Source organism: Pangasianodon hypophthalmus, chromosome 4 (genome assembly GCF_027358585.1).
Source record: "Pangasianodon hypophthalmus isolate fPanHyp1 chromosome 4, fPanHyp1.pri, whole genome shotgun sequence".
Classification (NCBI taxonomy): Eukaryota; Metazoa; Chordata; class Actinopteri; order Siluriformes; family Pangasiidae; genus Pangasianodon; species Pangasianodon hypophthalmus.
In genome coordinates this window covers 20,124,322-20,145,808 of record NC_069713.1, presented here as the reverse complement: position 1 = coordinate 20,145,808, position 21,487 = coordinate 20,124,322, and the positions used below count along the sequence as shown (strand labels likewise).

The 21,487-nt window shown below is 37.2% G+C and overlaps 2 protein-coding genes across 4 annotated transcripts; both read left to right on the top strand.

Moving 5' to 3' along the window:
- Positions 1 to 1,732: 1,732 nt before the first annotated feature.
- Positions 1,733 to 8,430, top strand: LOC113540585 (cellular tumor antigen p53). 3 transcript variants are annotated; one of them, XM_034303434.2, is made up of 12 exons: positions 1,733 to 1,958; positions 2,529 to 2,643; positions 3,009 to 3,155; positions 4,514 to 4,574; positions 4,715 to 4,927; positions 5,120 to 5,306; positions 5,921 to 6,033; positions 6,326 to 6,435; positions 6,533 to 6,657; positions 7,099 to 7,196; positions 7,327 to 7,430; positions 7,537 to 8,430. In XM_034303434.2, exons 3-12 carry the CDS (start codon positions 3,079 to 3,081, stop codon positions 7,610 to 7,612), a joined length of 1,164 nt encoding a protein of 387 aa, XP_034159325.2. In that variant the 5' UTR covers positions 1,733 to 1,958; positions 2,529 to 2,643; positions 3,009 to 3,078; the 3' UTR covers positions 7,613 to 8,430. The 3 variants fall into 3 exon arrangements, with proteins under 3 accessions (XP_034159325.2, XP_026792957.2, XP_026792956.2); XM_026937156.3 differs by lacking the exon at positions 2,529 to 2,643 and having other exon boundaries at positions 1,733 to 2,066; XM_026937155.3 differs by lacking the exon at positions 2,529 to 2,643 and having other exon boundaries at positions 1,734 to 1,958.
- A 148-nt stretch (positions 8,431 to 8,578) lies between these two features.
- On the top strand, positions 8,579 to 20,043 carry LOC113539975 (receptor-type tyrosine-protein phosphatase eta). The gene is made up of 9 exons (XM_034304029.2): positions 8,579 to 8,826; positions 10,332 to 11,054; positions 14,273 to 14,518; positions 15,122 to 15,373; positions 15,831 to 16,118; positions 16,866 to 17,135; positions 17,372 to 17,647; positions 18,871 to 18,968; positions 19,631 to 20,043. Exons 1-9 carry the CDS (start codon positions 8,796 to 8,798, stop codon positions 19,700 to 19,702), a joined length of 2,256 nt encoding a protein of 751 aa, XP_034159920.2. The 5' UTR covers positions 8,579 to 8,795; the 3' UTR covers positions 19,703 to 20,043.
- Positions 20,044 to 21,487: the final 1,444 nt, after the last annotated feature.

Below are 21,487 nucleotides of genomic sequence, written 5' to 3'. Positions count from 1 at the left end.
TTCTCCTTTATAACATCAGAAGGATTCCTCGATTTCTATCCACACAGGCCACTCAGATGCTTGTTCAGTCTCTTGTCATTTAGTGACTGGACTACTGCAACTCACTCCTGGCAGGTCTGCCTCTGAGCACCATTCGACCTCTGCAACTAATCAAGAATGTAGCTATGCGACTTGTTTTCAACCTTCCCCCACTCCACCCCATTGCTACGCTCCCTCCACTGGCTTGCTGTAGCTGCCGGCATTAGATTTAAAACACTGATGCCTGCCTGCAAAGCCAAAAAACGGACCAACACCCACTTACCTCAAAGCACTTATCACACCCCACACTGCACCACACTCCCCCCGATCCTCTAGCACTGCTCGACTGGTCCCACCACCTTTCAGGGTACAAGGAAGGCATGCATGTTCTGGCACCTAGGTGGTGAACGAACTTCCCCTAGATGTCCGAACAGCTGAGTCACTGGCAGTCTTCAAACAACATCTAAAGACCTCCCTCTTTCTGAAGTACTTAAATTTGCTTCTTTTACTATATTACCTCCCTAACAGAGTTTTTAGACTGATTGTGTTTGTAGTCCCTGACCTAGTGAACTAGTATCAGGATGTATTTATTGATAGAGACTTCAAAGCACTTCTGTAATTCTCCATGGATAAGGGCATCTGCCAAATGCCATAAATGTAAATGTAAATGTAAATGTGTATCTCTCAAATCTCAAATGACCAAATTAGAAAGTCCTATTCCCAAGTATAGCTCTTTGAGTGAATAATTGTTAGGTCTGTTGTGGCAGTAAATGTAACATTTGTCTAACCTTCTTATTGCTTATACTTATTACACTTACAGTATATTTTATGATTAATGAATAACATACTGCAAAATAAGTAGCATGACTAACAGCGGCATGACATTTGTAGCATGGCTTTACTAGCAACTTTTGTAGTAAATTAAAAAGCAAAAAAAAAAAAAAAAACATTTTAGAAGTAAATTTTAGTTAAATATAAATTTAAAGTATGTAGTCATTTACAGTGTACAGTAGGTTTTGTAGTCAGGGCACCTGCCACCTTCCAATTATTGCCTTCAGTTCAAGATGTCTGATCTGTAGTTGCTCTCATGGATCAGTCTAGCCATGTGCTTAATGCGACAAACACACACACACACACACACACACACACACACGTTTTTTGAGAAGTAGTACTAAACCACACTTGGGTTTTTCAAAGCAGCAGGTTGTTTCCTTTCGGTTGTTTTTTGTGTATTTCTACCAACTTTGCATAACATCAACCATTCATATGATGTGATTTCGTGATAATGCAGAGCTTTTTGTTATATGACGACAGAACACAAAGTCACGTGATATTTGATGCTCTTTGTCATTCACAACTTGTTGGATTAATCTAATAGACATGAGTGCACAACCCTGAACCTTTGCTTTTCCCCCACAAATATACTTTTTGCTCCTACTGAATCTTTATACCTTCATGAATAATTTGAAGCAGTTTCATTCGGTTTAACTATTTAAAGATTTTTCGAAGTGTCCCCTGAGTTAATGAATGTAACATTTACTTCCGGAACAAAGGCCATTGAGAAAGTAGTCGGTCACGGTTCTGTTCAAGTGTAGATAATCCATAGACCATATTCCTTGACATATATATAAATATTCTTGTATTGTCGAGTAGATGGAAAACAAGCCCACGTTTCTCCAAATTTAAAAGTAAACGTTTACTGAGTGGTGGCCGCTGATTGGCTGTATGAAGTCACGTCATTTGGACCCGCCCACTGTTTGAGGAAGCAGCTCGCCATGCTGCCGCTCGCTGTTGTGTAGCGTTGAGAGAGCTATATAAAACTGTAAAGCTCTAGAAAGTCACACAGCGTTCAATGACTCTTTCTCAAGACTTCTTTTGTGACTAAACGCAGAACGCTAAAGCGGTTTCTCACTGGGAGTTAAACCTCACTGGGAGGCGAGGTAAAGCTCATGAATGGAAGTGAAACGCTAGCAGGCCACACAGTTAGCTCACCAAGTAGGAAGTAGAACCATTTATTTGGCGGGTGAGCTAGTGTGATATTTGGAAAGGTAAATTAAGCAAATTAGCCTGGCACGCTAACGTTTTGGTGCTTTTAACCGCCCTAGATATTAGTCGTGAGCTTTTATCCGGGAATTCAGTGGCAGTTATCTGAGCCGTCTTTGTTACTGAGGGGCCTTGTTGTGTGTGTGTCAGCGTGGGCCTGTTTATCATAACCAAATGTAAACCGCAGTCAGGTGTGAGTGTACCTTCTGTTTCTTCCTGGCAGTACGCGTTGTATATGAGAGCCACATTTACAGCACTGAATATACAGTTTGTGGGATTGCATGTGCAGCAATCTGACCTGGTACCTCTCACTGGGTGGTTTTGACCTGGCTGCACTTAGACCTGCCAGATGAAGTGACACGATTCATGATTTAATGGTCTTTGACTGGTTTCCGTTTCCTTCGTGTGTTTACTGTGTCTCTGTCTGTCCATCATTAACACGTGTTCATTTGTTTCTTTTACTTTAGATCTTCCTACAAACCCCACAATGAGTAGCAATTCACCCAAAATGTTCATGACACTAGTTTGATGATGATGATGATGATGATAATGGTGATACTGAGTCCCTTGCAGGATGTTGATGTTGAGTAATTGCATTTCTAAAAAATGTTGGTTGTACTTAGGGATCTTGTTTTTAATTTGATCATTTCCACTTGCTAGCTTGATATGTGTGTGTGTGTGTGTGTGTGTGTGTGCGTGCACATTCAGAGATACAAAAAACCCCAAACCTGTTGTAGTACAGGTTCTCGTGCAGATGAAAATATTAATGCATGTGTGCTGAACTTTTTTTTCCTGTAAAAACAAATCCTGAACTCTTTGATATAAATCTTAAGCATTTTAAAACTATTTGTAACTATATTTAAATGGTTTTATCTAGCATGCATTTAAAACATATTTTCTTCCCATATGTTCTAACTACCAGTTGGACCATTTCTCTCTCCTTGCAGTTCCCATCGCCTCTCTGCTTTTCCAGTGACGCTTTCTGAACCTGCATGCCTGCAGTGACGGAGATCAGCCATGAGTGAGCTGGAGATCCCCCTCTCCATGAGCCAGGACACCTTCGAGCAGTTGTGGAATGATGCGGGCTCTAACATGTAAGTTAACACACGATATGGGTTGGATTGGATGTGGGTCGTAAGTTCAGTTTTCTGGGTGAAGTGGTAACCCAATTTTTTATATATAAATTCGAAATTCGACACAGTAACACCAGGCAGGTGTTATCACCACAACTACTACCCAGATATCTAAATCAGCCCTGAATCGATAGTGTCTGCTGTTTTCCACTTGTGATACTCTTTCGGGTTGAAATGGGAATGAGGACGATAGATAGATAGATTGATCACTTTATTAATCCCAGAGGGAAATTCAAAGATTAAAGTAGCAATCCAAAAAGTAGAGTGTGCAAGCAAGAGTATTTGGAATAATAAAAATAAAAAAATAAACCCATTCAGTACAGAATTATAAAATATTTTATTTATTTACACACACATATACATATACACACACACACATACATATACATATATATAGATATACACACACACACACACACACACACTGTAAAGTGAGTGTCGCCTTATGTATACAGTCTTCTGAGTAAATTTGAGTCAATGCTGGAGTATTAACCCCAGGGAAGATGAATGATTGGTGTAATGAATTGTGCAAACGATGATAAACAGCAGGTATGGAACCACAGATGTGCAGCAGCAGTTTGCTGCGGGAGGCAGGTTTGGAACAACTCGAGTGCTTTCATTCCTGTTGCTCAGAGCACATTTCAGCACTTTCTACTTCAAGGTCTCACTCTGAGACACACACCAACATAAACACACGCACATGCACAGACACACACTTCAGTTCGGCACACTTATTAGTATAATTACACTCAGGTACATGCTCCTCCAAACCACTCATTCTTCCTGACTCTGCCCTCCATTCACAAATTGGTACTTGATCACACCTTTGCTGCCACACCAGCCCATAGCAGATGTAGCTTAGCCTAGTGGCAGGTGGGGTAGACAGTGTTTTAGTCACTCAGCAGTGCTAAGAATGTAGACTGTTTTTTTATATGGCAATTGCCATGAAAACTGTTTTTTGTTATTATTAAAAGGCTTCTCATGTGACATCATGTAATTTAATGTATGTGCTATAAAAATAAGCAGATGACAACTTTAATGAAATAATTCAAATCATTCGTTACTCTGTCATGTAACTTACTGACTGTTACAAAGTGCTGACACATGATACTCCTTCCATAAATGTTAAATAAATGTTCATCATATCAGTGATAAAATAACACCCTTTAAAAAAAAAAAACTGTGCTGTTATAGAAAATTAATCAGCACTTTCTGAACAATCCAATTCTGTAACTGGGCCAGTTGTCAAACTAGAATTAACCTGTTTCGCAAAGTATCTTGTAACTTTTTGTTGATTATTCATCTGTGTTCGTGTTCAGGGGTTTGAATCACCTGCTTGCAGAGCTGCCAAGAGCAGACAGTGATGCCTGGCTCACTGCTGTGAGTTTTTCTTCATCCTTTATGTTTCAATTGTCACTAACTAGCACATACAAGTATTGATGATTACAGTTGGGCAATTTCTGCATGTTCTCCTTCATCTTTAAATATCTCTTGATGTTAACATGCTGTTAATTTGATAGGCCTTGCCCAATGGCACCTTCAATGAGAACTTTGATGACCTGGAGCTCTCAGAGGCCCCTGAGAGTGCTGGTATAGCTGCTCTAATGTCTCCAGGCCTGGACAGTCTGCCCCCTCCAGCTGCTGTCGTACCTTCCACCAGCGACTATCCTGGAGAATATGGCTTCCAGCTCCGCTTCAACCAGTCCAGCACAACCAAGTCTGTTACCTCTACGGTTAGTTAGTTAGTTAGTTACCCAATGTTATAAATATTTATTATTTATTAAATAGGCAGGTGAAAGCAAAGAGTTCAGGTGATGATGCTCATGGGGAATTCATGTGACAGATTTTATAAATGTTCTTGTAAATAGGAAAGATGGTTTTAACCAGAGCTGCACACTAATGTAGATTTTCTCTTTTCCTTTTAGTATTCCACATCTTTGAATAAACTGTACTGCCAGCTGGCTAAGACGTGCCCGGTTGATGTCTTGCTGAAGAAAGTTCCTCCTCAGGGAGCAGTGCTCAGGGCCACTCCCATTTATAAGAAACCTGAGCATGTGTCCGAGGTGGTGCTGCGCTGCCCTCATCACCAAAATATCGCTGAGAATAATGAAGGTAGTTTCTTTTTACGTTGGACACAGCATTTCTTTAGAAGAAGCTGGAGGTTATCTAGGCATGTGCCAGTATTTGATTTGGCTTAGTGCACACTATGTGTTGTGAAGATTTTAAGCATTTAAAGCCTGGGGTACAATAAATGTGATTTATCACTCAAACCTAGCAATGGAGATTCTAGAAATATATGTAGTTAAATGCAATTATATTTTGACTTTCTGTCAATGATTGACAGTCAAAAGTATGATGTATTGGCACGACGCATTGGTGCATTTTAGACATATTTCTAAGTATATTCTAAGGCTTAAACAAACAGCACTGACCAGTGTCATAATTTGCAAGTATGCAAAATGGCACTGTTGTCACACATGGTTTAATATAAGCTCTGCTGTCCTAACTCTGAAGTGATGTACTGATAAACTGCTATGCTCAGTAGTGTATTATAAAATTCTAGCTAGATACAGTTGCTAGCCACACATAGCCAGCAAGAACAGCGTGACAGTCTGTGTAATTTTGCACAGCCTCACACTGTATTCAGCCTTGCAGCATGATCCTGATGGGCATGAAATTGGGCCTTTTTTTGTTTAGGTCTTATGTTATTCCTGTTCTTCTCACAGGCGTGGCTCATCGCAGCCATCTTATCCGTATGGAGGGGATTCAGAGGGCTCAGTATCTAGAGGACCCCAATACCAAGAGACAGAGTGTTACCGTTCCCTATGAGACTCCTCAGGTGGTTTGTTGAATCTAAATGTCAAGCAAGTAGTTACTGTTACTATATCTGGATGTAAATTTGACTATGTCTAGCATTTTTAAATAATTTTCTTTAGTTCCTGATTGGATTTGTGTTCTGTTCACGATGTACGTGCTAATGTATGTTCCAAGTAAATAGAACATAATCATCTTGGATACAGTGCAGTCGTGGTTTCACGAAGTGATATTTTTAATGGCAGATAGATAAAAAAAATAATAATAATTACTCTCGTGCTGTCACTCTTTGGCTCTTTTTCTGTCCCTGCCTGCAGCTGGGTTCAGAGGGCACCACGGTCTTGCTGAACTTCATGTGCAACAGCAGCTGTATGGGAGGCATGAACCGCAGGCCCATTCTTACCATAATGACTCTTGAAACACATGAGTGAGTCCTGCTTTGCTCCTTCATTGATGTTTGCTCTGCTCCTTCTCTGCTTTGGCCTTGTAAAAACCACAAATGTCTGTTCACTACTGCTTGTCAGTGGGCAGGTTTTAGGTCGTCGTTGTTTCGAGGTCCGTGTGTGCGCCTGCCCTGGCCGTGACCGCAAGACTGAAGAGGAAAATTCGAACAAAAAAACCTTGAAGACAGCCTCAGGAATTAAGAGAAGTAAGAGCCAGTGAGGGAACAGATGGGAAGTGGATACCATGAAAAGCACATATGAATGGGGCTTAGGCTATCCTCTGATCCTGAGCTAGGCTTGTGAGATATTGATTTTTGCCTGATCATGCTTTTCTATTTTAAAGTATCATGATAAATGATTTAGTTGTCCACAACATCTTGTTTACAGCAAGCCTACATACCAAATGAACTTGTTTTGCAAAAGTTAATAAGGAATAGTTTTTTATCTTTTCTGTAGGGCTTCAAAAATCAGGCAAACAAAGCTAATACACTGACAGCCTGGATATGAAATCTGCTTGTCCTGGGCTACTGATTTGTCCAGCCCTGATGAGCCTCTGCATGTGAATGAGCAGTTGAATGTTTGTTCTGACTTGATCACCCCCCCACCCCCTTTTCCTTAAATTCACATCCACTCCCCTGTCATTGTAGAGTCTCCAGGCATGGAATCTCAGGTCACTCCTAATGCTGAATCAAGCAAAAAGATCAAGATTGACTCCAGTTCTGAGGAGGAAATCTTTATTTTGCAAGTGAGTGGAGAACTATGCAGCCTTTTACAAGCACTCAATTTTATGATCTTGGTTCCTACCAATTTGGCAAAGATTTACAACTTACCTACTGGTGAAGTCATACAGAAAAACTTTTACTCTTTGACCCTAGATTCGTGGGAGAGACAGATTCAACATGCTAAAAACAATTAATGACAGTTTGGAGCTAATGGACCTGATGCCTGCTGCAGATAAGGACAAATACAGACAGAAACGGTAAAAGCTCTTTTATTCCTTCATAAGGTTTATATCCAGTTGACAGGAATTAAGTTTGTCTATATTTCAGCTTCAGATCTGACCCCTATCATTTCTTTCCTTCTAGCACTTTGAGGAACTTCATAAAGCCAAGTCCTGGGAAAAGGCTGCTTCAGAAAGATGAGAAGACAGACACTGACTGAATATGAGCCCTTTCTCTTATTGTTCTGTTTCGTATGAGCCTTTCTTAGCTTTTTCTGTTCAGCGTATCCACTGCCTTATTGAAACTTAGAGATGGGTGACAAATTAAAGGAATAAACAGCCTTCTTGAGCAGCTTCAGTGCATGTTGGTGTAGATTCTACAAGTCCCTGAGACTGTACTGGAGCAATGGAACACCATTTTCCCAAAAGAATTTGCTGTTTTTAGGATTGTGGTGTTGATTTGCCTTGAAGGACACATGGACCTAGTGCTGCCAAAATGTCTTCAGGCCATAACAAAGCTGCAGATTTTCCCTTTAATTTGTCCCCCGTCTGTTAATGCACAGGAAGCTTTTCTAGATTTCATGTCAGTGCTCCATTTTTGCCTTATTTTAATACATTTTGATGAAACTCCTTTGCGATGGGTTAAATGGATTAAAATTGCAGTAATGGAGAAGCTTTTATCACTGGTGCTTCGCTATAGGTGATCATGTGCTAATTGTTGTCAGCTCTCTCAGGTCAGTTTTTGTAATGGGCAGATGTTAAAGAGTATTTTTCCATGTCCTTCTATTTTTTATTTACTCTAGTCATTCCAGATATTTTTTTTACATGACAAGCCATTTTTTTTTGTAATTCTGATGTTTACGAAGTAGGGCTTTGTTGCTGTAGGCACACTTCCTTGTTTATTGTTAACAAATGCAAGTTAAGCCACGTTTATGTCCACATATACAAATCTTCACAGCTGTTCATGTTTAACCGTTTTTTGATATTTTTGCTATATGAAAATTGAATATCATAAAAACAAATAAACAGATAAAAAGAACATTGTGGCTATTCTCATTTCTAATAAATAAGGCTGCCAAATAAATAGGCTTGTTTTGCCATCAGTCCTCAGCCAAATGCAAATATACTGATGATAATTTCCCTGTGCTTTTATCCCTTTACCATACGCTACGTCAGTCAAGTGGGATGTTTTACCAGGTGAGGTATAACTTTGAGCTTTACTGTGTGTGTGATTCATGTCTGGTCCTGGTCCATGATTGCTCATTTCTTGTTTCTCTACAGTACTTAAAACTTTTATTTGAGGTTTTTTTTTTTTTTTATTTGTTTGTTTTGTTTTATGACTGGAGCAGTGACCGTCATCTATCCGTCAGCTAAGTGCTTTCAGCATTTCAGACACTTTTTAAGATGTCACTGCTGGGGTCTTTGCTTTTAGTTGGTAAGTTGTAACTTTAACTGTCTTTTACTATTATAACTTGTATTATTTGCCTGTAATTACCAAAAACAAATTAGCTACAGCACAAAAACAATCAAAAACAAAAATGTTACTAATTAACTCACCATATAAAGTTACTGTGAATGTATACTGAATTCCTGAGAGAGAAAGTTAGAAAGAAAATTATTTATTAACTCATTTACCATGTAATATTAATATGAATGTAGACCACGATTCTAAGAAATTACTGTATTACACTTCCTGGAATACCTTGTCATTTGCATGAACATGCAGACTAATCTTTAAAACATTTCCGTGTATTAGTCATTAATTAGTCATTAATTTGTAATTTAATTTATAATATATATAATTTATAATATATAATAATATGTGTAGGCTAGGGTCATGTTTCTGGTGTACCTTTCTGTGGTGAAGTACATGTTTAGCCAGTGGACAAGAACTTTATTAAACATTTTGCGTGTTCTGGTTAGTGAGTTTGTGCATTATGGCAAGAAAAAAGCTTTTAGTGCACACATTTTCTGTGTAAAACCAGTAATAATAATTGTAGCTGATATAAACTGGTTGATTGATGAATGAGATGATTGGTTATGTGATATTAAGACTAATCTATACCACGCAGTAAAGCATAAAATTTGAGTGCTGTGAATAATTTAATGCAGTTGTGTTTCATTTGTGTGCTGTAATGGAATTTACTGTGTGCAAGTGTGTGCATTAAATAAAAAAAAAATGCAGTCATAACTGAAGAACATACAGTGCTATTGCAGACAAAATGGTAACTTATTAGGAAAAGAAGACGTGGGCTGAGATTATGGGCGACTTTTCCCTCACTGTCTGACACCACTGCATGAAAGACCCTGAAGAACAACAAGTAAAAACCAAAAAGTCACATGCTTACATTTCTAAGAATTCTAATGTCTTTCAGTGTTGCTGGATGGAAATGTGAAAGTGTGTGTAGAGATGTACTACTGTTTCCATATGTCTTTGGCATATTTGCCAGTGTTGACTTAAATATCACTGTACTATGATGCCTCAGAGGTGCATGCCTCATGGTGGTTATTTTTAATAAGATGTGGCCACAAATGAACATTTAGTATATTAATGTACTCAGTCCTAATTCGTGGCAATTATTATATTTTAAAATGAGCGAGAGAAATAGAAATCAATTGAATTAAACCATTGTGACCACAGGAACCTATGCATAGAGATATTCAATAATATACTTTACCTCAATCTTGGAATGACTCGTGAAGCATACTGGAGTGGCTGGTGTTGCGACATGAATATACCATTAGCCTGTGTCACCTTAAGCAAATTCTCATAGTGTATAGACGTTTTCTCCTGTTCTAGCCAAATAAATAACTGGAAGCCATCTTAAGACAAGTAAGATGTTCCCACAACATATTAATTTGTGGGCTCAAGTTACACAGTTCGTGGCTTAATATCCAATGCCTAAAATCCCACATGATTTCTTGCCTATGTCTCTTCAGCAGTGTCTGTTATATGCGCGGAGAGGGTGTATTTTCACGGACCTCGTCCTGCCACATGGGATAATGCTAGGCTTTACTGTCAGGCCTGTTACACAGACTTAACCACCATCACCCTGGCAAATGCAGAGGTCCTCGGTCTGAACCTTACCTCAGACTACTGGATTGGCCTGCGCCAAAACATGAGTGGTTCAAAATTTTGGTCACGATGGGCCAACGGTGAGCCTGTCCTCTACCAGAACTGGTATCCTGGTCATCCTGTCCCAAAGAAAAAGCCAGAGCCACAACCCACATGTCCAACACCACCAGCAATTAACAATACAAAGACAGAGGTGATGCAGTGCCCAGCCTTTGCGAAACTCTGTGAATGTCTAAATGCATCTGGGGGCAATGATGAAGATTTGATTTTTGAATCCACAACAATGTTCAACACAACTATTAACAGTACAGTGACGGGGATGATGTGGTGTCCAACTTTGGCAAAGCTCTGTGCCTGTCTAAATTCATCTGAGGACAATGAAACTTCCATTACAGAATCCACAACGGTGTTCACCACCGTTACAAGCCCAACTCCTACAGTGCTTGTAACTACCAGCTCCCCTACAAGTACCACGAGTAATGATTTAGAGCCTGAATATATTGAGGATTCCTGCGTGGCCCTGCTCAGCTTTGGCATGTGGCAGGAAAAACAGTGCAATGAATTCCTGCCCTACATCTGCTATGATGGTAAGGACTTCATTTTTTTTTTTTGAAATAGCACCTCAGTCTGACTCTAATATATAATATTTGCATTCAAGGCATTCTTTATTTACTAAAAATACAGGTTAGTGAATGCTTAGAATAAGGTAACTTTTTTGTGGTGTATTAAGAAACTATGGACTCTTGATTTTAAATGTTACAGATAGAGAAAGATTTTCCAATTTTTAAGGGTCATTATGCTGTTTCTTTTTTGTTCAATTAGAACTTCTAATACCTGGTCAGATGTACTGTATGTAGGTTGGGAGCTGGAATTGTGAAATATGAAATGGCCAGTGGTACAAAAGCAGGCTTTGGAAGTTAGTCATCATACTGAGCTGGGTGTTTCAATTCTTACTGAAGATGACTAGCTCTTTTTTTTTTTTTTTTTTTTTTTTAAATCCAAGCCTGGGGGTGAATTCCAAGACTAACTGATACCTCCTTAAATCCTTGATCCTACTTTCAGGACACAATCCATAAATCAGTTGAAAGAATCAATATTTATGGGCATAGCCATTCTGCACTCTGAGGAATCAAGAAGCAAGGAGATAAGAGGGTGCTTCCTATGCAGACATCTTTATTTTAGTGTGAGATAATCATTTTATTATATAACAACTTTATATAATATATATTATACACACACAATAATGTTTTGTTTAAGGGTAGTCAAGTGTGTGTTCAATGTTATATCTATGCAGGTCTGTTATACAGTTAGCCTAATATATCTGGGAAGCATGTTATCAATATGAATTCAGTTAAGTCACTTCAAAATGATGCTTTAGTGAGCAATGACATTTATTTGGCAAATGCATTCTCGATTCCTCCTGTCCTTATTTACTTTCTTCTGTCCTGGGAGCTTAGAAGGAAAGGAAGCAAAGAAAGAAAATCACCCATGCCTTACACTTTTTTTTTTTTTTCCTGTTCCCAACAATTGATTCAACTCATTTGCTAATTAAAAGCCTGAACTTGGTGAACTGGATGTGTTAAAGTGAGGAACATTCTTTTTCATGACCTTATCTATTACTTTCTTAAATTTGAACTCAGTCCAGTTAGGCACTTCTGTGCCTCCCTTAACTAATGTACTGGTTGTACTGGCTTTCAGGAATGTTTCCCTAAATTCTCTGGTTTTAGTCCTTCCCTGGTCATGGTGAGGTAACAGGATCACTAACCTGGCTACAGCAGCAAAAACTGGTCTTCTCTCAGTCCCTGAGAGAATATCCCTTATACTTCTGACTCCTTCTCTCCTATCTTTCAAGGAAAGGATCCGGCCAACCTTTCTCTTGGTTTGTAAATTATGGCGTAACTCAACAGAGAGGTGTTGGTGTACCATCTGGGGGAGCCATCACGAAATCAAGTTGTTAGAAATTCAGCAAAAATGAGTCAGGGTCCAGGAGACTGGTGTTGATCCTTAGACTTAGACCTTAGACTGTTTATTGCACACTTCAAGAATCTTCAGATGAGTTTTTTTTTTTTAACCAATAAAAGCATAACTTCAGAAAGGTTTCACCAGCTTCTCAAAAGGGAAAAGCCACTCTATGTACAGAGAAGAAATGAAGTGAGATCTGACCTTGAGATGTTCAGTAACAGTGACACATCATACCAAAACACAAGAAATGAGAAATACAGTATCTTTAGAAGCAGCCTAGATATAACTGGTCATGCATAATATGAAATAGAATACATAAATGAACAGAGACTTACTTTTATTAAAATCATTATAGAATCAAAGATAAATAATTAGAAGCAAATAATTAAAGGCAAATATTTCCTTTACTATGAATATATATAATTGAAAATATACTGTATGTACATCTTAAACAAGATTATATTTCCATTTGCTGGTAACTCTTGGTGGTGATACCTCATGAACCTCAAGATGCAGCACCACCATTGGTTAAAGTACATTTCTCCTGCACAACACTAGCAAACTGCACATTGTAGCCACCAGGAGAACACTATGCTTTAACCGTTGAATAATTTTAGCTACATGGCCTTGTACAGATGCCTCTGAAACATCTGCATAACTGGTACATATTTAAATCACATACTGCAGATGAATGCCAGGGTGTAAGAGGAAGTTGAACAGAACACAAAATCCTTATTATATGGTTATGACACACATGGATGTGTGTCTACATGAGTGAGAGATTGTGTTGTAACTTCCTGCTTGATGATCTTTTAATCAGAGGAGCACACAGTCATTTGTAGTGATGATTAACCTCCTTTGGTTATTGGTGTGTTTGTGCACCACTGAATGCAGAAAAAGTATATATGTAGTTACACCTTTACACTCTCACAGCACAATCTCAGATCGTGCTCCCTTGATATCACTCAATAATTGTATTTATTGTAAACACAGCTAAATACAAAACACACTGAGGGTTTTTTTTTTCCTTTTTTTTTTTTTGTGTAAGAGTATTATAGCAAGTTCTATTATAGTAGTAACATTAACTGGGTGTGCTGTACACCCCCCCTTTAAGTGTTCATTGGACGATTAATGGTTCTTAGACTCCTAAAAAGGAAGTCACTTTTTGATAGTGAAACTATGTTGTAAAGTTCTACATAGAACCTTTTAGGGGTCTCCCAGAGGGACAACTGAAGAATTTTTAAACCTTTCTTATACTAACAAAGTAATAAAAACATTTCCCTTAATCATTATTTTACCAATGTCATAAAATAGTGTCAAATACATAAATAACATGTATTATATTATATTATATTATATTATATTATAGTATAGTATAGTATAGTATAGTATAGTATATTAATGCTTTGGCTAAAGTAGTGAAAAAAATTGGAGCCAATACTTCCAATACAGACTTGTTACACAAGTGTGGTAAGTGTGACAGCATTTCTTTTTAAGTTTTTTTTTTTTTAGATTTTCTTTGTCTTTAAGACTTCAGCCACGTTTACTTTATAATGAGCACAGTACATGAGATATCTCGGGAAACATTGTTTTGATGGCTTTTATGTATTTAAAACCAGATTTTTTTTGTCTAATTTCTTTCAACAACATTTACATAACAGTACATATACTGTTGTATTCAAAGTGACACCTGTCTTCATACAGCATATCATATACTGAAATGCTTTTGCGTTGTAATTTAAAATTCTGCATTTTTTCAAATGCTTATTCAGTTCACCCCACTGAAAAGCTTTTTTTCCCTCAAACAAGCCTTCATTCTTCATGCTGTACCCATTTTCTGCAGAACGATTTTATGGTGATGTGAACATTTCCAACGTGAATAAAACAGGAGGTATGCTGACATGGAGTGTGGCAGGCATAAGTATTTCTCACTACAGAGTAGAGATCAATGGGAATTTCACAGCAAATGTTACAAACGTGACAAGTTACCAGATTAAAGACCTGGCTCCTGGAAGGTTGTACAGAGTGCAAATAATCCCTGTGAAGTGTTCCCGGGACCTCAATGCTCAGAATATCTCCTTCTACACATGTGAGTAAAAATCTAATCGACATCCATCATTCTCTGTTAGAGAGCTAGGGATTTTAAATGAGTATTTCTATGTAGTATTTTTTTTTTAACTTCATCAGCACTTGCTGTTGTCAGGAATAACAACACAATTTTGGCTTTAAGATCCATCTGTGACACTTGGAACAAAGGAATTGGCCTGCTTTTTTTTAGAATATAGAATTTTTTTGAGTCCCCTTTAAAAATTGAGTGACATACCATAGACTTTACTACAGCAGTATAGAGATTATCATAATGAGAGATGACTCGATGTCTATTTTTACAATACATTGCATGTATGAACAGCATGCAGCCAGTATCATAAGCTGTCTATTTTAAATGTGAAATGTTTTACAAATTTTATTTATTTTGATATTTTTATGTTGTTGTTTATTTCCTGAACATTGATACCAATAGTATTGTTGTCTAATGTATTCATAGCACCATTCTCTGCATTTTTATTTTATCTGACATTTTCTGTTGTATCACTTATTTGAGCTTTTTAAGTAATCCATTTGTTTTTCACACTTCTGTAGTTTTATGTAAGAGCCTCATGCACCTTTTTCCCCCCCAAAATCTTTCTCCTAGTGCCAGAGGAGATCATAAATCTCCGCAAAGTGAGTGTGGAAACAAACGCAATCAGGCTCAGTTGGAAAGCATCAAGTGGAACTAATGTATCCTACTTAGTAAATACTGAGCCAGGAGATTCAAAACGACATTGCTGTCCCGAGAATTGCTCTATAACCAGTCTACAACCAGGACAAAGATACAATTTCATAGTTAAAGCTGTGGTCAATGGAACTATTTTTGGAGAGCCAGGCAACATTCTTGCTTGCACCAGTGAGTAATGCAGTTACCCTATTAAACACAATAGTACCACCTTTCATAATATGCAGTTTGTATTTACTTAAAAATATATGATTTTTTACTGATTAGTCTGAAACTAAGAAAATAATGTATGCAAATACTCATAATATTCAGGCACGTAAGTTTGTAAATTGTTCAGAATCTATAAAAGGTGCTGACGTGAAGATGCAATATTTACCGTTTGCACGGAATATGACATCTTTATTAGAATAAAAAAGATTTTAAAAAATTGTACAAATTTTTTTTTTAAATTGATCTGCCATTGCCCATTTTTAATAGAAGAAATTAAAAGTTACTGCCTTTAGTACAAAGTGGTTATATGGGGTATTTGTTCCTAATATTTCTTCCGCTTTAGATACACAATATGTTCTAATTTAAAAATCAAACTGTCGCCTTACCACCTTGTGTACATGTGAACCTAATTTTACAGAGCCTTCTAAAGTGATGAACCTTACTTCTTCTAACAATGCTAGTGACACCATAACTGCAACGTGGGATTCGCCTGATATCAATAGCTTGCAATACAGCTATAACATTACTTTGGTCAATATGACTAAAGAACAAGATATGTATATGAAGTACGAGAGAAACGGTTCTAAAACCACAACACTGTCCTCCCTCATACCTGGTACTAAATACAAATTAAACGTGTCAGCAAGTGTTCTCCTTCCAGACTGCTTCGAGGAAGGAGAAGCAGCTTCCATCACTGCCTACACCAGTGAGTCAGAGATTCTTCTTTTTCTTTCTCTTCCCTTTTTAGCACTCTTATTACATATGTTTTATATATAGGACTATAAAACAGTAATGGCTGGTATTAGATAGGAAGGTTAAAATCTACTCTTTACCAATAGCCTGACAATGAAACTATTCAGGTTGAGCAATGCATTATATCACATGGTCTCATCAATAGCAGAATAAGAATGATGTGGAGCAAACTATTACAAACACACACACACACACTCAGACACTGATGGGCAGCTGTATTTGTGAGTTCTAATTTCTCTAGTGTTTCAAGTCTGCAGGTAATCTGGGTTCCTGCTCTGTTTTTCAACATAGTAAACAGAAAAGTGTTTATTCAAACAAAAAAACCCCCACTAAACTTATGGTTCTGTCATCCATCCTTTTGCCTAATTTGTGCTTTGATAGGAAAATTTGTGCTTAGTCTATCTACTTTTAGTTTCTTTTTTAAAGGTACCTTGGGGAGGATGACAGAGCAAATAATCCACCTCCCCACAACTGTATTTGTGGCTTAGCCCTGCTAGCCCATCTAGCACATTTACACCAGCCACCCCCAATGTTCAAGCTATCTGACACCGCATACTGTTTAACCTCTTGAAGAGTAAATAACCAATTATACAAACTTTTTCAAGCTGGCATTGCTGTGAGAAAATTTTATTGTGTTGTGTGTTTTCAATTGTATTCTTTTTATGTTGAATGTGTGTCATTTTTATGTTACTGTGTTTAGCACCAATGCCAGTGAGCAACCTTCGACTGGACAGTACAGCTAACAGTATTACTGCAACTTGGGACCATTCAAATGCACATTTTGCTTGGTTCAATGTGACTATCTCTAGCTCCATGAGTGCGGACATCTTATCTCCTACTGAACCTACATACAGTCTGAATTATACTTTCACATCTCTGAAAGCAGCAGCACTTTACACTGTTAGTGTCGTTACTTATGTGAACAAAGACCTGAATCCAAGCAGTGCAGTCACTAAATCCATTTTTACCAGTAAGTATGAATAACTTTCAGGCCATCAATTTTAAATAACAGCTCTACTACAGTTCTACTTTTTGATTCAAGGAAATTATCCGCAACTATATATTATTTATTATATTATAATTTATAGAGCAACTTCTAAAGCTGAAAAAACACGGAAATTATCTTGAATGAGACTGAATGAGAAAAAGCTACATTGTGTGTATATGTTCTCATCTATCTATTTATTAACGCTTCTGTGTTCTTAGAACCGACTTCACCTGGTAATGCCAGTGCACAAATCTTAAACAATACTGCAGTATTTTTAAGTTGGGAAATCCCGGCGGACTCAAAAGGGGTTAAAAACATATCTTACTCAGTGAAATATGTTTCTGATTTTTGGTGTGATCCTGGAAGCCTGAACTTAACTGGAAATAACTCTGTCGTCATTGGTGGATTAAAATCTGGCACCAAGTACACATTTAACATAACAGTCTGGGCTGGAGTGTTGGAGAGTCTTCCCTCTACTACCATTGGATTTACAAGTAAGGAAATTATAGCCTTCTCACATAAAGAGCTCAGGTGCTTTATTTTCTGCTGTTATAAGTCTAGTCTCACAGTGTATATGCTAAATTAAAATATGCTAATTATGGATGTTCATTTAGGGCAATTAAAAAAAATTTCTATTCTTGTTTATTTAGCATTTAACGATTTTTTTAAATGCCTTACAAGTGCAAAAAAACAAATAAAGTGGTCCATAAGTGTAAAATGCATTATCAAACCAAAAAGACAACAGTAAAGCAACAACACAGCATATACATTTTATTTATTTATTTATTTATTTATTTATCCATCCATCATCAAGGATTCATATGATGTTATTTTACTCATGCTTTGCATGCCATTTATATGAGAAATAAAGGAAGCTGGGTTATGCAGAAGAAAGAATTACTCCTCACTGTAATAACAAGCAATTTTGCATTAAATTGTTTTCGCTAGGCTACCTGGATAACAGACTGAAAATGTTTAATTCTTTTTCTTTGTAATACTCATACGCCGTGTCCAATCAGTAGTGAGAGGGTGATGTTAAATAAGAACCTGCCCTTTCTGTTGTGAGTTAATATAGATGTGTTTCTGAATTTGCTGTTCTGTTTTTGGTTTCTTACTGTATTTTTCACTAAAAGGCCCCATATATAGAGGCTTTTATATCAGCAAACACATTCACCAATTTATCCAGTTAATCCCAGATCACACTGCCAGTAAAATGTCAAAATTCTGGAAAAAAATGATGTCTACTGCAAATTTAATGGCCTGTGTAATTGTAGTTTGGTCCTCTTTATGTGCAGATCCCCACTTTAGGCAATACAAATGCCATAGTTAATTAATTTCAAATAACATAATTCATGTTACTAGAAGTGTTGTGACTCCTGTATTAATCAGTCACAGGTAAAATTCCTGAGACACTGTGATGAATTGTTATTAATTACGATCAACAGTTTTCAGGTCAGGGAACCTGAATCCACATCATTTTATGTGTGATAGGGGAACTGTTTTCAGTTTGATGTGGTAATACACTGCAAGTAAAATACTGAAAATAGAGTATGACTATGGCATGTCCCAAAAACAAACATGGTGTTATGATCCCTGAGAGTTAAATATAAGACACAGTGGTATTTCTCTGACAGGAAGTTTTATTACTGTTTGTATCACTTATAAATGGCTCTATCCAATACAACTGTGTATAAAAACCAATTTGTTTTTTGTGCAGAGCCCGAAATTAGAAATGTAACCCTTACAATGCTGTGTTCCTCTTCCACTCAACTTTACTGCATGAACACCAGCACCACGGCATATGTCCTAGAAAAGGTGAGTGACAAATATATAAATTAACAGTAAAGAATTTTGACTAAAATAACATTACTAAAAGGTCAGAATAATCAAATGAGCACCACATCCCAATATTTAAATAAAAATTTATGATGTAATTTCCATTTTTTATTGTTATAAACTGCTTACTTGGGCCTATTATGTCCTTTTAAGAATTTATGTTCTTGTAGAGCAATGACTGCAAAATTTGACTTAACCCTCAGTGAACCAGACACCAAAAAACACAGGCTTAATTTCAGGAAGTATTGTTCAATGTAAAATTTTCCCTCTTTCCATGTAGAATCCAGACTGTACTAGATTCAGTTGCCTTTTCTACAATGAATATCTATGATCTTGAAAAGAAAGTGTTGCCTATTTCTACAGATTTGTTTTCACTCTTTGTTGTCCATTTTTAGCTTTACTTTCCACTTGCCTTTAAAAAAACAAAGCAAGAAAGGCTTTTTTTTGGGATGGTGTCCAACGAAAAGAGTAATTTCATGTGGCCTATAATTGTGAATTGTCAAATAAACACAATCCTAATGTGTTCATTTGTGTGTATGCATCTTGCAGCTTGTCTGTCTATGCATTGATTCTTTTCTTATCAATACACACACTTAGATAGACAGTACTATTAATTATGTTTCTTTTTTGTTGTGTTGCAGCTGGAAAATAGTGTTCGAGAAAAATTTAAGGATAATGTTTTCTGGAACCTTACTTTGAGGGGCACAAAATGATATATATGTATATATATATCCAAGAATGCACAAAATATGTTCCGAATGTACACAACACAATAATTTTTGCTTCTCTAATGTCAGTTTCATGTTTTCAGTGTCTTACATTTATTGAAGCATATTGGTATAATCATTTATGTACCTGCATTTATCTACCTACATTTATGTATCTACTCATAATATAAGCTTCATATTTGTTACAGGGCATAACCATATAAGTCTCTCATAATTACATAGTAAGCATTATTCATTCTCATAGATTAAATAATCAAAGAATCATGTAACTGATTGTACTTTATAAACTTATTGAAACCTAGTGGAATGGGGCTCTTTCAATAAAGTTTGAGATAATAGAATCATTTTCTTGTCTAGTGTTCTTTTATCATTAGGTCAATAATTATATAATTAGAAGTACACAAAGATTTGAGTTGTTAATAACTGATAAATCAGATCGTCTGGCTCTTACTATAGCTTCACAATCAATGATAACTATCATATGGCTTAGAGTACTTAAGCACTTGTTAATAAATAAAGTAATAAACTGTAGCTGTAACTTTGGGCTTGTCAACATTTACTTGGGACATTTTCAAACACTATGTGATTGGGGGGCAGGGGTTTGCGCAATTCATTTATTTTCAATTTTTATGTCAATTTTTCCACAAGTTGGATTACTTTCACATACCAGTTTTGAGATACGATGAATTTTCAGATATGATTTTCAGACACAGTATGATGAATTCTTTTTCACATATTGTTACATGATGGTCACATGCATTTATTTCATTTTGATGTGCATTTTCAGGATGACATGTTGAATAAAGTGCACTTTCACATGTTTTTCCTTATGCTATTAGGCTATATACACTATATGGCCAAAAGTTTGTGGACACCTGACCATCATACCCATATATGTGTATGTTTAGTCCCCCTTTGCTGTTATAATAAACTCCACTCTTCTGGGAAGGCTTTGCACTAGATTTTGGAGCATGGCTGTGGGGATTTGTTCATTCAGCCACAAGAGCATTAGTGAGGTCAGGCACTGATATCAGGTGAGAAGGACCGGGTTCCAGTTAGTGTTCCAATTAGTGTTCCAGTTCATCTCAAAGGTGTTCAGTGGGCTTGGGATCAGAGCTCTGTGCTGGACACTCGAGTTCTTCCACTCCAACCTTGGCAGACCTTGTCTTCAGGGAGCTCGCTTTGTGCACAGGGGCACTGTCATGCTGGAACAGGTTTCACTATGTGGCAACAGTTTGGGGAAGAACCACATATGGGTGTTATGTTCAGGTGTCCACATACTTTTGGCCATATAGTGTATTACTCACATGTGGTAAAATGTTATATAACTAGAGGGTACATTGTAGTTGCAATGTTTCTTAATTAAGGATTGATTTCTTTTTTACTGTACCACAAATTGCTGAAAAAGTTAATGCTGGCTAGGATAGAAAGGTGTCAGAACACAATGCATCACAGCTTGCTGTGTATGGGACTATGTAGCTACAGACCAGTCAGAGTACCCATGCTGACCTGTAGACTACCGAAAGCGCCTACAATGGGCATATGAGCATCAGAACTGGACCATGGAGCAATGGAAGAAGGTGGCCTGGTCTGATGAATCACATTTTCTTTTACATCATGTGGACTTAAAGGATGCACTATGTGAAGAAGGCAAGTCTGTGGAGGCAGTGTGGTGCTCTGGGCAGTGTTCTGCCGGGAAACTTTGAGTCCTGGCATTCACGTGGATGTTACTTTGACATGTATCACCTATTTAAACATTGTTGCAGACCA